We start from the raw sequence: 17,204 nt of genomic DNA, 5'->3' as shown, positions 1-17,204 counted from the left end.
CTCTCAGACCAGAGAAGTTCCAAGGAATGTTCTTTTACACTGCTTTCACTGGATATGATGTTGTATCAAGTTTCAATGGAAAAGGAAAAAATGTTATTTTCATTAGTAAAATAAATTTTTGAATATACTTACCCGATAATCATGTAGCTGTCAACTCCGTTGCCCGACAGAATTCTACGGAAGGGATACGCCAGCGATCGCTATACAAGAGGGGGGTGTACTCACAAGCGCCACCTGTGGCCAGGTACTGCAGTACTTCTTGTTGACACCACCTCAATTTTTCCTCGGTCCACTGGTTCTATGGGGAGGAAGGGTGGGTCAATTAAATCATGATTATCGGGTAAGTATATTCAAACATTTATTTTACTAATGAAAATAACATTTTTCAATATTAATCTTACCCGATAATCATGTAGCTGATTCACACCCAGGGAGGTGGGTGAAAACCAGAGTACATGTATATCAAGAAGCTAAGTATCCCGTATTTCATATTATCAGTTATTCAAAATAACAATGAAATTATAAGTACTTGGTAAGGAAGTCGACTTGAGCCATTACTCTGCCTTAAATAAGTTCGTCTTCCTTACTGAGCGCAGCGTTCCTCTTAGGAAGCTGAACAACTCTAAGGTGCTGAAGTATCAAGGGCTGCAACCCATACTAAAGGACCTCATCACAACCTTTAACCTCGGCGCTTCTCAAGAAAGAATTGACCACCCGCCAAATCAACAAGGATGTGGAAGGCTTCTTAGCCGACCGTACAACCCATAAAAAGTATTCAAGAGAAAGGTTAAAAGGTTATGGGATTATGGGAATGTAGTGGCTGAGCCCTCGCCTACTACTGCATTCGTTGCTACGAATGGTCCCAGGGTGTAGCAGTACTCGTAAAGAGACTGGACATCTTTGAGATAGAATGATGCGAACACTGACTTGCTTCTCCAATAGGTTGCATCCATAACACTCTGCAGAGAACGGTTCTGTTTGAAGGCCACTGAAGTAGCCACAGCTCCCACTTCATGTGTCCTTACCTTCAGCAAAGCAAGGTCTTCTTCCTTCAGATGAGAATGTGCTTCCCTAATCAGAAGCCTGAATAGTAAGAAACTGAGTTCTTAGACCTTGGAAAAGAAGGTTTCTTGATAGCACACCATAAGGCTTCTGATTGTCCTCGTAAAGGTTAAGACCTTTTTAGATAGTACCTAAGAGCTCTAACTGGGCAAAGTACTCTCTCCAGTTCATTCCCCACCAAGTTGGACAGGCTTGGGGTCTCGAACGACTTAGGCCAAGGACGTGAAGGAAGCTCGTTTAGCAAAAACCGAGCTGCAAGGAACATGTAGCCGTTTCAGATGTGAAAACAATGATCCTGCTGAAGGCGTGGATCTCACTTACTCTTTTAGCTGTTGTCAAGCACACGAGGAAAAGAGTTTTTAATGTGAGGTCCTAAAAAGAGGCTGATTGGAGAGGTTCAAATCTTGATGACATAAGGAACCTTAGGACCACGTCTAGATTCCAGCCTGGAGTGGACAACCGACGTTCCTTTGAGGTCTCAAAAGACCTAGGGAGGTCCTGTAGATCTTTGTTGGTGGAAAGATCCAAGCCTCTGTGGCGGAAAACCGCTGCCAACATACTTCTGTAACCCTTGAGAGTAGGAGCTGAAAGGGATCTTACTTTCCTTAGATGTAACAGGAAGTCAGCAATCTGGGTTACAGTGGTACTGGTTGAGGAAACTGCATTGGTCTTGTACCAGCTACGGAAGACTTCCCCTTGAGACTGATAGATTCTAAGAGTGGATGTTCTCCTTGCTCTGGCAATCGCTCTGGCTGCCTCCTTCGAAAAGCCCCTAGCTCTTGAGAGTCTTTCGAAAGTCTGAAGGCAGTCAGACGAAGAGCGTGGAGGTTTGGGTGTACCTTCTTTACGTGAGGTTGACGTAGAAGGTTCACTCCTAGAGGAAGAGTCCTGGGAATGTCGACCAGCCATTGCAGTACCTCTATGAACCATTCTCTCGCGGGCCAGAGCGGAGCCAACCAACGTCAGCCGTGTCCCTTTGCGAGAGGAGAACTTCTGAAGTACCCTGTTGACAATCTTGAACGGCGGGAATGCATACAGGTCGAGATGGGACCAATCCAGCAGAAAAGCATCCATGTGAACTGCTGCTGGGTCTGGAATCGGAGAACAATACAACAGGAGTCTCTAGGTTATCGAGGTAGCGAACAGATCTATGGTTGGCTGACCCCACAGGGCCCAAAGTCTGCTGCAAACATTCTTGTGAAGGGTCCACTCTGTGGGGATAACCTGACCCTTCCGGCTGAGGTGATCTGCCATGACATTCATACCGCCCTGAATGAACCTCGTTACCAGCGTGAGCTTTCGATCTTTTGACCAGATGAGGAGGTCCCTTGCGATCTAGAACAACTTCCACGAAAGAGTCCCTCCCTGCTTGAAGATGTAAGCCAGGGCTGTGGTGTTGTCAGAGTCCACCTCCACCACCTTGTTAAGCTGGAGGGACTTGAAGTTTATCAAGGCCAGAAGAACCGCCAACAACTCCTTGCAATTGATGTGAAGTGTCCTTTGCTCCTGATTCCATGTTCCCGAGCATTCCTGTCCGTCCAAAGTCGCACCCCAGCCCGTGTCTGATGCGTCCGAGAGGAGACGGCGGTCGGGTTTCTGAACAGCCAAAGGTAGACTTCCTTGAGAAGAAAGCTGTTCTTACACCACGCGAGAGAAGACCTCCTCTCTTCGGAAACAGGAACTGAGACCGTCTCTAGCGTCATGTCCTTTATCCAGTGAGCAGCTAGATGATACTGAAGGGGGGGGGAGGTGGAGTCTCCCTAACACGATGAACAGGGCCAGCGATGAAAGTGTCCCTGTTAGACTCATCCACTACCTGACTGAGCATCGGTTCCTTCTCAGCATGCTCTGGATGCATTCTAGGGCTTGGAAGATCCTTGGGGCCGACGGAAAAGCCCGAAAAGCTCGACTCTGAAGATCCATACCCAGGTAGACAATGGTCTGGGATGGGACGAGCTGAGACTCCTCAAAATTGACCAGGAGGCCCAGTTCCTTGGTCAGATCCATAGTCCATCTGAGAATCTCCAGACAGCGACGACTTGTGGGAGCTCTTAAAAGCCAGTCGTCTGACGGAGCCGGACACAAGATCATGGTACTGCTGCACAGTCTGTGAACTGTCAACCATGGGGAAACGAGGAAGTACAGTGACAACCCGAAGCTGTCTAGACTGTCTGGGTCGTACAGACAACTCCTTAACGGGTTGCTGAGGTTGCCGCACTGCGTCACAACAAGTCACTTCTGCTGGTTGTTGAACGTCTTCCCAGTGACACACTGACTCCGTAAACAAAAAATCCTCTAACAAGGACTAAGCTTGGACTGCATGTCTTGCAACACAGCTCAAGGTCTATGGGAGCAGGTGTGGTAACAGACGGGGTTAGCGACTGAAGTGGAACCATTACCTTCCCTGGAAGCATGTTATGCTTAAATAAAAGTCCATAGGAGGCTACGCAGCTAAAGGCTCCTCTCCAAATGACAGAGTCCTCAAGGGAATATCAGAAGGAGGGAGAACAGCACTTTCTCATCTACAGGGACCATATCCGAGAAAAGCCAAGTTATCTCAGTGAGGGTTTCACTGGTGCAAAAGCAGCAGACTAGAAGGCAACGTTATGAAACTGCTTGACAGTCTAGTGAGTTGGCAACAACCAAAGATGTGTGACTGAGAAGCATGCGGTAAGGTATGCAGAGCATGCTGTATGCAGAGCATGCTGTATGCAGAGCATGCTGTATGTAGAGCATGCTGTAAGGTAAGCAGAGCATGTTGCATGGCGTGTAACATTTCTCAGAAATTCCATGACCAGTGCTAGATTGAGTAATATCGCATTACTGTCCATTGAAAGTGCACGTGCCGAGGGAATTGATTAGACTGTTTTGTTGATGAATTTGATAGCCGGCATGATAATCGTAGAATTAAGCTGCACTAAATATACGTACTATAATCTACTTCACCTCAGGAAAGGGAAACTCGCCCTGTTGGCAACACTGCATAACTTCATGCATGCTTGCATGGGGTTTTAATATCAACATAATATTTACATTACATTCATAACTCATGATTCATTTTTGTTATGAAGGTATTTTTGCCATATTTGCGATTTTGTTAAAAATATATTGCAAGGAATACATATATATTTTTTTTTTTTTTTTTTTTTTTTATAAGTAATAAGAATAACCTCCATTATCATAATGTTTGTGTAGGCATACATGTATATGATTACAAATGCAAGTTATGAAAGTAATGAGGTGTTATTATTGTCATTTGTTATTTCAAAGTTGAATGGGAAGAGGCTCAAGTTGAGGAGAAAGTGGCAGAAGCATGCGTTGAGGTGGCTGACTCATAGCATGAGGTTCCTGCCTTAAGAGTTGCGCTTGCCTCAAGGGTTGAGGTGGCTGCGCAGAGAGAGGCTCTAGACTCACGAGTTGAGGTTCTTGAGGTGTGAGCTGCGAGAGTTGAGGTAGCGGCTGCGCAGAACGCAGTTCCTGTCTCACGAGTTGAGGTTCCTGAGGAGCTAGCCTCAAGAGTTGAGGCTCTCGCCTTGAGGAAAGTTGAGGTAGCAGCTGCGAGAGCTGAGGTGGCTGCCTCAAGGATGGTAGAGGTTGTCGTACCTCAAGAGGTTGTTGCCTCAAAGATGGTCTAACTGCAAGAAAATCTTGCCTCAAGGCATAAGACTCCTGCTCCCATTGTTGAGGTTGCCTTAAGGAAGGTTGAAGTTGCTGCACAACGCTGGTAACTGGCAACTTCGAACGCGGTAAGGTAGCTTAAGGAACCTCAACTTCGTACGCCTGGCAGACTGGACTGCGGTGAGGCGGAGCGCTCGCAGGAGGAGGTGTAACCTTCTCAGCCTGAAACTCACGCATTAAGACCGCAAGCTGCGACTGCATGGACTGCAGCAAAGTCATCTTGGGATCAACAGACGATAAGGTCTGTTGAGGCAAAGCCTTAACAGAAGATGAGGTCTGTTGAGGCATCGCCTTACCTCTCTTAGAAGGTGTGCAGTCACCTGATGACTGCGGAGAGTCAGAGCTAACCCAATGACTGCATCCGGGTTGTTGAACTCTAGAGGACTGGACTTTACGTTTAAGAGGTCTTGAGACCTGAGTCCAGCGTTTTCTCCCCGAAATTTCTTCTGCAGACGAGCAAAATAAGGGCTCAATCGTCTGCGGGTGGGAGTGACGGTCTCTGTAAGACACGCCCGCAACCACCGAGGATACTTCTGTGCGCCGATCAAGGCCTGCCGAACCCTTTTGCCCTTCGACATTGCTTCTCCCCTGGGCTTGGGAGCTTGCAAGAGGTCCCGGACTGGGAGGACGACTGGCACGCACAGAAGTACCCTCACGCACAACACTGACACACTTTGCGCTAATCACTTATCACTTTTGATTTTCTGTTTGCACTTATTTCACTGAACTCGAAACTTTAAGTGGTTTGTACCTGAAACACGCAATTCTATCCTTCCTTAAAAGTTAGTAATTGCGAAAACAGAATTACAATGTAACAGAAAAATCTAATGAAAGATAAATAATTCAGTGGCTGGAAAGAGACTAAACACTAGATCAAATGAACTACGTTTAAAATCTCTCACCGCATAAAGCTTGAGAACAAGAAAAAACTCTAGAAACGTTTACCTTCTTCCCCTAAAGAGACTAGGGAGAAGAGCAAAAACGATAACAACGTTACTCGCTTGAACGAAACGTTTATCCTCCTCTTTCTCCCTCCGTCTCTATCTCTCTCTCTCTCTCTCTCTCTCTCTTGACTTAGAACCTGAGAGAAGAGCCCAATCATATATATCGTTAAAACATATTATTGTTAAAGGAAAAAAACTGAAATATTTCCCAAATAAAAAGTTCCTTTATTAGAATTAAAACCATTAAGCTAAGAAAGAATGAACAAAACGCTAGAAACGGTTACTCTTACTGCAACGTGACACCGTGAAAATTCTCTCTCTATCGTAACGATAGAGCGCAAGTTGAACGTTCTGAACGTCAACAACTGCAGAGACAAAACAAAACGTTAGTTCAACTTTGAAAACAGTACGAGACTATCAAAGAAATTCTTTCAAAAACATTAAAATAGCATAATATGTTAACAGGTAAAACCGAAATGACGGGCTCAATGTTAATTAACTTCGGTACCAAGAAAAGACCGCCTACTATTAGGAAAGGTCGAATATAAACAAATATAAAAATTAATTTTAATAAGTTTATAATAAAAGGAAGTTAATCGAAGAGGCCTATAAAAGGCGGAGAGATATAAAATAAATCTATAACTTTTGTTAAGCAAAATTAAGAAAGAGAGTCTATACTCTCTTAGACACCAACACTTCCGTCTAAGGGAAGGGTCGGCCATTTAAAGGTGAAAGAGAGTTCATACTCTCTTCGTCACCAAAATTAATCAAATTAATTCCAAAAGCTAGCTAAGCTAATAATAAAACTTCCTGAATAGCGAAAGCTGAAATCTTAGAGCAATACTTCACCAAAAACCGTGAATAAGACTCCAAAATTATAAGCGTATCCATGAACGTCTTGCCGGAAGCACGACAGAGGAAAAATTGAGGTGGTGTCAACAAGAAGTACTGCAGTACCTGGCCACAGGTGGCGCTTGTGAGTACACCCCCCTCTTGTATAGCGATCGCTGGCGTATCCCTTCCGTAGAATTCTGTCGGGCAACGGAGTTGACAGCTACATGATTATCGGGTAAGATTAATATTGAAAATTACATCTTCATAGACATGACATGTCTTTAATGAAATTTCAGCTACATTTGTATAAAATCAATCACATCCTATCTGAAGTTGCAGAGTCTGATACATAAATACTGGGACAATTTGTAGTTCTAATGTACGACAGGTCTAGGCCCACCTCATCAGAAGACAAAGCAATACTTGATCTCTTTGCCCGAAAGCATAGGTCATATGACAATCTCGCCAATTAAAAATTCACCAAGAGAACATGCAAAAAGAGCAGCCTATCTGGCAGGTCTTATTTGGGGACAATGTGGTAATCGTGATCCAGAATTTCAATGTACAGTACTTATAGACGAGGATGGACGAAAGAAGACGGAAATTGGGAAATTGTGCGGACCACACTTAAACCAATTTCTAGATGCTGATGGAAATTGACTAAATCTGGATGCAAGGCAGACTGCAGTGGAAAGTACACATCTAAAAACATAAGATAAGACCATACTGCACTCTGCACTTTGTTGTGCCTCTTTAGATGTCTAAAACATTGAGTTTCAAAGATGATAGAATACATGCTAATATACTTAAGTTTGAGCATAGTTAATGATTGGTGTTTGTCACTCAATATTTTTCTAATTATATATATATATGAACAAATCAAATTATATATGGAGAAATATGTAGAAATACCAAGAAATTTAGATTATTTTGCATATTAGCCTTACCTGGTAGCCATCTTGGACAAATGGATTCCTGAATGGCAAAGACTGTTCTTCCAAGTAAAGTCAGACATTTTATGGCAGCAAAGAACAGCCTAATCTATTTCAATAATCACTGAAATTGGCTATCTATTAAAAAATATATTGGCACTTTTCAAGATCATGGTCACATGGTGACCGTCTTGGAAAATGGCCGCCTAAGGAAATTTCAGGTAACTAGCACCTTTCCTCAGTCTAACCCCCATTAAATATTTCTGACAAACTTCATGAACAATTGTATGGCTGATCTGCTCCACTATAACTGGAATAGCATTTAATCATACAAGGTCACTATAAAGCACCCTATACTGTAACTATGACACTAAGCACAAACATGGTCAGGAAGAGATAGGTGCATTGTGGTGAAGTTTATATACTGTACACAAAAAACATGTGAAGTACTGTAAGCAAACACGCTTTGTGATTTATATATTACAACAGTCATCATAGAAAATAAATCAGTAACATTTTATAGAACTTTGATTCAATAGGCCACTGAAAAAAATTTGGCCTTTTGTACACACATACCAAGCTTTTGGCAGCTTCTACATAATCAAACTTTGCTGCTAGATGGAGTGCAGTACGCCCTTGCGCGTCACCCTGGTGCAAGTCAACCTTATCCAAATGTTGTTGCAAAGTCTCCAGAGATCGTAACTGTTCACCAAAGAAGAAGAGAAAACAAACTTTTAAAGAAAAATTTAATGAATTCAAGAAAAAAAGGCATTCAAAAAGTACTGTTCCTATTATTTCTGCCTGAACTCTGACTTTTAAATTTGAATATAAAATGCTTTACATACAGTACTGCTATGCAAATGTAATTAATTTGGTAATAAGTTTGTTTCAGGTGAGAAATTTTTCTGGTAATGTATGACTTAATCAAGAAGATATTTCTATTATAAGATCTTGTTGCTTGCAAAATGAGGAGTGATCCCTAATACTGTATCATAAAATGATTAATGGCTGAAAATAGAAGACTTTCAAATACCTTGTTCAAAAGGACAGCCCTGTGGAATGCTGAAAACCCATCGATGTCGACCAGCTTCGTGTCACAGTTACTAGGAGAATAAAAAATGAAGCTAAAATATCACTAACCTACAACAAACTAATAATCTATATAGACTTCCAAAACACATGTTGCACAAAATATTTCCACAGAAAAGATGCTTGCTAAATGATAACTTACCAATGAATAAGTGTATCAATGGCATCTATGGACTCTTTCTCCACAGCAATGTGTAATGGGGTACGTCCATTGTTATCTTGCCAGTTTATATCTGTTATGAAAAATAAAGGGTCCAAAAACAGAATAGAAGGTTGAAAGAAATAATACATATAAAATTGCTAGAAGTCAAGTACTGTACGCATAGAGTAAAATTCAATAGTTCACTGACATTCACTGGCTAATGCTTTTCCAGAGCAGAGAGTTGGTAAAGCTCATCAGCATAACAGTATTGGTGGACTTTTATACTTACAACTGTTTTTCCCAGATTCTAGCATCTGGCCACCAAGTTCAGTAATGAGTAACATTTGTGTCACAACTAAAGCCATATAAGTTTGCCTCATATCACGAAATTGAATACGAGTACCAGTAATTCAATTTTCTTCACAACAAAAATGTACATGTACAGTATTTTCTACATGGTGTAGTTTTAAATGTCCAAAAAAGTCTTATGTAACTCAGCCTTTACCAAAGACCCCAAGAAGGCAGGTGTTTTTAGAGCAAGAAATTAATTCAGAACACTTCTCACTTAAAGAAGCATCTTAACTAATTCCTTTTGTCTTTGAAAAGTAAAAAATCCTAGGATAAGCATAACTGCATATCCTCTAAGTAAACCAACAAACACACTGATGTTGTAAAACCAGCCCAGATTAGATTACTCAAATCTGTATAAAAAATTAGGATCAATTTAGCTTGTGATCTTTTAATGTAATGATCATAATATTACATGAAGTGTTCAAGTTCTATCTCAACGGGATCATAACAATTTGTCTCACAAATAGGAGACTTCACACTATATAGGTTTCAACATTGTAAATACCAACTTAACCTTGAACTGAACAATTATTAAAACATTCACATTCTAGTCATTCATCAGTAATTGAAGACAAAAGGTATTTTCATAAATCGACTCTTAAGCCTTGTGAAGGCTTTTCAATGGGTCTTAATCAATCTCAAAGAAAATGGTGTTACAGTTTAGAGAGCTATTGAGAGCCATTTGTACATACTACTAACAAACAAATTAATTGCTTTTCAGAACAGCAAACAAAAGAATAAATAAATGCATCGAAGGGTCAAATAATTAGCAAATACACACTCCCTTTAATGCTCCTCATTAATATCTTTCATGGGCACTTCTGTTTACTGCACACTAACATCAATTTATGTCATTACTGAAATATACTTGGTTGAAATCCTATATTTTGAATCATTAATAAAGTATACATTGATCGGTGGGACCTTCTCAACTGTTATGAAGCTCAAGAATAATTTTGAACATTAAAGATGTATAATATAACACAGCTTCAATCAAAGAAACTGAGAAAAAAAAATCATATTTATATAGAGTCACAGAAGGCCACAAAACCCTTTACATATAAAGCAAATAAACCTGCAAAAATATTGTTTACAGCATTATTCTCTTGCAAGAAGTTCAACATTTTGATATATGTGCTTGCTAACATGGACGACAATCTCTTTGCACAATGCATCAACACTAAATTGAAATAGGACGTTTATTTGAATTGAACTATTTACATATATCTCCTCTTTATCTAAGGCTTAAGCAAACTGTTTCATCGTTTTGACCAGAAAACCGAGTGACTACGTAACGCACAACATACACACATTACAGTTTTGAAGATGAATAAAACAGGATAAAACGGAACTTTAAATACAAATGCCAAAGTAATACCTCAAATGGCAAAAACAGTAAATAGAAAGATGATAATTGCCGTGATTATCAGATTTGAAACTTGGGTTGGGGAATAATTCAATACATCTCATATGTGCGAAAGAAGACAGTACTAAACACTAGTGGTGTGAGAGAAAATAAGTATTACTGTAATTATAGGCAATAAGTTTTTCGCAGTTGATACGAATTCCAAATGAGACAGTCCATAAACCTTTAGGACTGATAATCAACCTTGGAATGTCATTTCAAATTATAGTTTATGCTTGGATTTTGGGTATAACAATACCCAATGATTTAATGTGTTTATTTTTATTGGGTAAAGGGAACTATAAGGAAGACCTTAAGCAAATAAATGCAACAGCACATTTCCAATGAATTCTTGAAAAAAAAATTAAATGTGTTGCATTATAACCAAAATTAATCAGAGTAAGTGCCTGAGCTGCCATAGCATTCTTAGTTATGATGAAGAGCTGGTACGAACTGAAAGTTTTTGCTGTAAAGCAATGGCTCAGGCTGGCATAAGGCCAGCTTATTTTAGCCACATCCACAAGAGGATACTCACCAGCGCCATGATTGAAGAGTAGGACGATGGACAAGGGCTGGTTGTTGGCAGCGGCGTGGTGAACCGCATTCCATCCCTTACTGTCTTCCACTTGAACCCTGGTTCGATCAGCAACGCAGAGCCTCTCTATCTCTGACTCGTCACCTTTGGCTGCCATCTGAAATGAGATCGGGTTTTGTAAGAGGAAAGGGCTTCAATATAACAATTTAAAACTGACAACAGCACCTAATATACAATGACTAGAGTACTAAAAAACATATACAGTATATACTATGCACATATATATATACTCTCCCCTCTACATTTTTCCTTTCATAAGTGGCACTAGAATGATCTATCCTTTTGGTTTTCATCAATCATTTGTGGGGTGAGGTTGCTAGCCCCATGGATGTTCAAGGGGCTTAAGAGCTGACAGCATTCCCACTGTTAGCGGTCACCAATCCAAGTACTGAACAGACAAAATGTTGCTGATCAAGTAATTTCTACTATACTTCTGTTGACCTGAGAAGTGAGGATTATACTTGATAGTCGATCGATTGTGGTGGAATGCAGTTAAAGTATAAGAGGACAAAAGGGTAGCAAATTCTTTCCTTTAACCATTGTCCAAAATAAACAACAAAACAAAGGTCATTGCCATATCCATAATTTAATAGATGAATAGGATCTCTAATTAGCAAGACTTATGAGGATGTATTGCATGACAATATTATAATAGAAGGGACCACATGATTTTACATATTAACCATATTACCCATAAAAACATCCATTAGTTAATATCCATTTCAAAACACTTGTAATAATTACTTTCCCATGAAAGATGTATTTAAATTATAGTTTAGTGTTATCACCCAGAGAGCAATAATAATTTAAAATTCCAATAAACGAGATCCTGATGTTTCATAAATGATATAATAAAATGATAAAATGTATAAATCAATAGGGTAAAACTATGCAAAGTATATGGTTATTCATAATGATAGAGTTCAATTCTCTTTACAATGATTACAGTAAAGTAAGTGAGGTTGAATAATTTCTACTTAAATCAAATTACTGAATAAAACATTTCCCGAAATTTCAGACATATAAATTTTCAATAATAATTTTCACTGGTATTTGTTAATCACTTTCTTTCAATTCAGTAATACAACACAAGATGGTTACTAATGGGACTTTTAAAACTTGCTGCAACTAGCATCGATTATGCACGAAGATTCTCTAATCTATAAGTAATCAATTAATAGCAAACTAATTTCAGGTCACACAAGGTCAATGATGACACAGAGGAGAATACCTATACTTATGGAATATAGATATAGAATTTTGCTGTGCTACATTTTAATAGACCTCTCAAATTTACTTATGAATTTTACAGTGCTATGATTTTGCAAGGACTCTTAAATTCACTTGGTTTTTCCAAACGTTCCATTTAGGATAATTCAGCTCAGGTATTCTAAGGGATTAAGAAGTTTATTTAATTTAATAAGTAAGTTCAAGTTTTGAAATTAGATTTTTCAATGTTCAATCGCCAATGAGACAAGATAAAGCTTAGAAAGAGAAATATGGGTCCTACGAAAATGTTCAAAATCTGAAATAAAAAACTCTGTACATATCAATAAAAGTATAATTCCGTTTTCTTAGGGGAAATATTTATAAAACTGTGATCACAGTATCCTTATGGAAATTGACATTTCTCGACGTTTAACAACTATTTAAAAAGTAAATAAGACGGAATATACATGAACATGCGAGTAGTTCAAGTCGATGACAAATATTTCAGTGCATTACCAGTACAAAGAGTGTTTCTATACAGTCATTACTATGAAAGAATCCTTCAATGTGCACCCAAGACGATCAAAATTTCTGTGCAATGCTAAATATTCAGAAAATATTTTTAACCTGTAGGAAGGGCCTAACAAGAGTTCTTTGGATACTTGCGATGAGAAATACTAAATTATATGCACAAGAAAGCAAGTTACAATACGATTTTTTTTTCATGCATAAAAGATCTTGTGAAGCATAATGAAACTACTGGTACCTTGTCTGAGCAATGTACATACTTATCCAGGAGCTAAAAGAAGTCAATAATAAACAATAAACTTTCATCTCCCAAAGTCAATAAAGTACTCTTCCTCTGAAGATTAAAAAGGAAATCGTTTCAGGAATGGTGAAAGAATTCGGGATTGTGACAAGTGCAGAGCAAACATTAACCAAATGATGGATATATTCTAAATACAGCATATTCTTTTTAACCCTAAGGAAAACAGTAAATAAATAATTGTTTTAATGTTCAGGAAAGCAACGATAAAATGTTCTAGTTACTCTAAAAAAACAATAATGCTATTTTAATTTCATGAAAGCAACAAAACTGAATTTTTAACCTCCCAAGAAAGCAATGGTCTTTTAACCACAAAATAGCAAAAATACCTTTGTATTCCTTAAGAAAAATTAAGAACACTGCATTTTTAACCCTCTAGAATGCAATAAAAACAAGTAGTTCCAACCCAAAAGAAAATAAAAACAACGCCTTTTAAACAACCAAGAAGGCAATTTTAACCATAAAAGGTCAATAAAAAAAAAAACCTTATTTTGCCCCTTAAACCGTAACCAAACCATTCTTTGAAAGAAATCGTCTGAAATATCATACTCCAAAATTATCCTTTCCTCACAGGGCTATTTTTCCCTATTGGAGACCTTGGGCTTATAGCATCTTGCTTTTCCTACTAGGATTGTAGCTTAGCTAGTAATAATAATAATGATAATAACAATAATAATAATAATAATAATAATAATAATAATAACAAAAGTCCCTCCCCAAAAATATAAAATATAAATAGTAAACAAAATTAAAGTAAATAAAATCGACATTAACATGACCTGTAAGCGAACATAAAAACATAATGGAAATAAAAAGAAAGAATTGATTGACCATCAATATTTTTCATCAGAGAAAAGCCTCTTAATAAATAGAAAATAACAAATAATCAATTGACCTTCAACTTCCTTTCATTACCTTGAGGATTCGGTAGGGGCTCTCTTGCATCTGGCAGACGTCGTTGGAAAATTCGGGGGTGACCCTTCCTCGAGGCACGCCATTGATGTCAGCGTCTTTCTTGGTTTGCTGCAAGTTAAGAAAAATAAGAGCTCTAATTGAGTAACTGTGTTTATTGTTGGTAAAAAGATTCTAAAATAGTATTACCCAAAGAACAAAAATATCATTGGACACGTATAGCTTTCCATCACATAATGAAAATAGGTCGAATAAGTGTCTTTCAATTATTATAGAGGGTTTCTCTTGCTTATAAAATTTCAATACTTTCCAAAACATATCAAGATTATTTTCCTTTTCGGTAATGAATAGATAACCAATTATTAAAATTAATTCAACAATATAACCAAGCATCATGAGATGTACATGTCTGGATTATACATAATTAGCAAAGTTCTGAAGAAAAATAATGAGATTAAAATTGGACAGTTTCAATCTTTTAATTACGATAGCATCAATGTGGATCTTTTCAAACTTATTGCAATCAGAATAAACAAATTAACTGCATTTTAACTAATTAAAAGATAAACTAACATGGAATCACAACAACGCAATGTCCTTGTCTCAAACACTCGCACTAATCTTGAGTAATTTGTGGAAATACTTCATGTGACTTCTGCCATTCATTTTCAATTGCAAGATTAATCATTCATAAATAAATAACCAAGCAAATAAAACTAATTCAATCTAGTTTTGAAAAAAGAAAATGTTATTCCAACATGACAATGTATACCGACTATTTGCTATAAACATATTCAAAGGTTTATAGGCCCCTCATCTATGGCAGAGGCATTGCCCTATCAAGCAAGACAATGCCCTAGAGACTGACCATATATGCATATGATCAGCGCCCAAGCCGCCTCTCCAACAAAGCTAGGACCAAGGAGGGCCAGGCAATGGCTGCTGATGACTCAGCAGATAGACCTGTAGGCTCCCCAAACCGCCCAATCTTAGCTCACAAGGATGGTGAGATTGCAGCGACCAAAGGAACTGATGAGTTTGAGCGGGACTCGAACCCCAGTCTGGCAATCACCAGGCAAGGACGCTACCACCAGGCCACCACAATCCTATATTGCCTTTCTCTTAATGAATACTGTACTAGAATGAGCGAACATTACGTAAAAATAAAATTAAAACCCATTTTAACCTTTGAGAAAAATGATGGACGCATATCATCATTCGATATAATTTAAATTTCAAATTCATAATTTCTTATTCCAATCACCCAACTCCTTCAGTCAAGAGTATCAAGTGTGGCCCTCAAGATATATTTCAGAGAAGAGAGGGCTAAAAATATTGGAATCACTTTCCATCTCAACTCAAGAGATCGAAAGATATACTTTCTAGTGGATCGTTTGCTTTCAACTCTGGAAATTGGAGTGATAAGTGAGTGATTAAAATAGAGAGAGGACTCCAAAAAGGGTTGACATACAAGTGGATTTGGAGTAACGGCCACACTATTGTATCTTGTTTCTCTTCCTCTTGTTATTTTGAAATTTTTATCCGCTTGTTATTTTGAAGTTTTAATATAGTTTATATATAAAAGATTTATTTTAATGTTATTAATGTCCTTAAACTTCTCATGTAGTTTATTTCCTTATTTCCTTTCCTCACTGAGCTATTTTCCCTGTTGGAATACTTGGGCTTACAGCATTCTACTCTTCTCACTAGGGTTGTAGCTTGATGATGATAATAATAATAATAATAATAATAATAATAATAATAATAATAATAATAATAATAATGGAGAGGCGAGTTTTATCCCCTGGCTTAGCCTTGTAAATCAAATCTTTCATTACCTCTGTCAACGAAGTTGGAAGGAGGTTATGTTTTACCTCTGTTTGTGTGCTTGTTTGTGAACAGCTTCTTGGCCACAATTTTAATAGTAGAGTAATGAAACTTGCAGGGATAACTGATATGTAAAAAGCTGGAAATTATTTAATTTTGGAAGGTCAAGGTCAAGCAAAATGTCCAATTCACGTAACCAGCCATAAGTTTGGACATCGTTGTCACAGAGACTTCAAACTTGGTTCACATTTGAGTGTATGAAAATCCACGCCAATTAACGCATGTTAAGGTCAAAGGTCAAAGTCAAGGTCGAGTAAAAGGTCGAGAAATAAGCTTCTGCGGCGGAGGTCTGCGCTCTACTGAGTGCCCCTCTATAGTCCATTTCTTTTAGCGATGCATATTTGCACCGACTCGCAGCGGTGCCCTTTTAGCTCGGAAAAGTTTCCGGATCGGTGATTGGTTGGACAAGATAATTCTAATCAATCAGCGATCAGGAAACTTTTCCGAGCTAAAAGGGCACCGCCGCGAGTCGGTGCAAATATGCATGGCTAAAAGAAATGGACTATAGTTATCATTATTAGTACCATTTTTATTACTAATAGTATTATTATTATCATTACTTACTAAGCTATAACCCTAGTTGGAAAAGCAAGGTGCTATAAGTCCAAGGGCTCTAACAGGATAAAAAACCCGCAAGGAAAGGTAATTAGGAAATATAGAATAGTTTGCCAGAGTGTACCCTCAAGAAAGATAACTCTAACCAAAGACAGTGGCTATGGCACTGCCCCAGACTAGAGAACAATAGTTTGATATTGGGGTGTCCTTCTCCTAGAAGAGCCGCCATCATCCATTTGCTCCTAAAGGCCTATGCAAATCATGCAAGCTAGTATTTGTGATACACTCTCCTGGCTTCCATTTCTTTTAGCTTTAATTACAAATTGACTTTCAATTATCATCTCTCTAAAACAATTTTAATATCTTTCATAAGTATACGCAAGTTGTCTTCACTATCACCAAATGAATCTATCAAACTAGGTCCTTTCCTGACCTCATTTCTCCTCCCACAAACTCCCACCTGCACTCTTTGACCTTACCCTGAATCCCACAGCATTCTATTAACTAAAGCAATAAAACTTGCCACTAATCACCCCTTGACCCAAAGGTCGCTGAATATAAATATTCATGGAATATTTACGGTTAATGTTCATATCTGGCCAATAGTACTGCATTTATAACACACATTACCCCATATCTCTAGTAAGATAATTAGGAACAATCAAGTAAGCAATTTGACCTATTTACGTTAATAATCAGGTTGAGCGATATCTATGCAAGTAACATAAATACAATACTTCTAAGCAGAGAAAGCAACAGTGGGTCCAGCAAAGAAAAAAAAAA

General features: G+C 38.3%; 1 protein-coding gene across 4 annotated transcripts in view; it reads right to left on the bottom strand.

Moving 5' to 3' along the window:
- Positions 1-17,204, bottom strand: part of TrpA1 (Transient receptor potential cation channel A1) — a 279,964-nt gene that overhangs the window by 130,281 nt on the left and 132,479 nt on the right. For all 4 annotated transcript variants that reach the window (XM_068393457.1, XM_068393455.1, XM_068393454.1 and 1 more), the window contains 5 exons: positions 13,983-14,090; positions 10,973-11,129; positions 8,682-8,772; positions 8,484-8,553; positions 8,027-8,152 (listed from right to left, as the gene is read on the bottom strand). In XM_068393457.1, the coding sequence (XP_068249558.1) occupies positions 8,027-8,152; positions 8,484-8,553; positions 8,682-8,772; positions 10,973-11,129; positions 13,983-14,090 (552 nt within the window). The remainder of the gene's footprint in view (positions 1-8,026; positions 8,153-8,483; positions 8,554-8,681; positions 8,773-10,972; positions 11,130-13,982; positions 14,091-17,204) is intronic.

This window comes from Palaemon carinicauda, chromosome 19 (genome assembly GCF_036898095.1).
Source record: "Palaemon carinicauda isolate YSFRI2023 chromosome 19, ASM3689809v2, whole genome shotgun sequence".
NCBI classification, from domain to species: Eukaryota; Metazoa; Arthropoda; class Malacostraca; order Decapoda; family Palaemonidae; genus Palaemon; species Palaemon carinicauda.
This window is presented reverse-complemented; position numbering and strand designations above follow the sequence as displayed.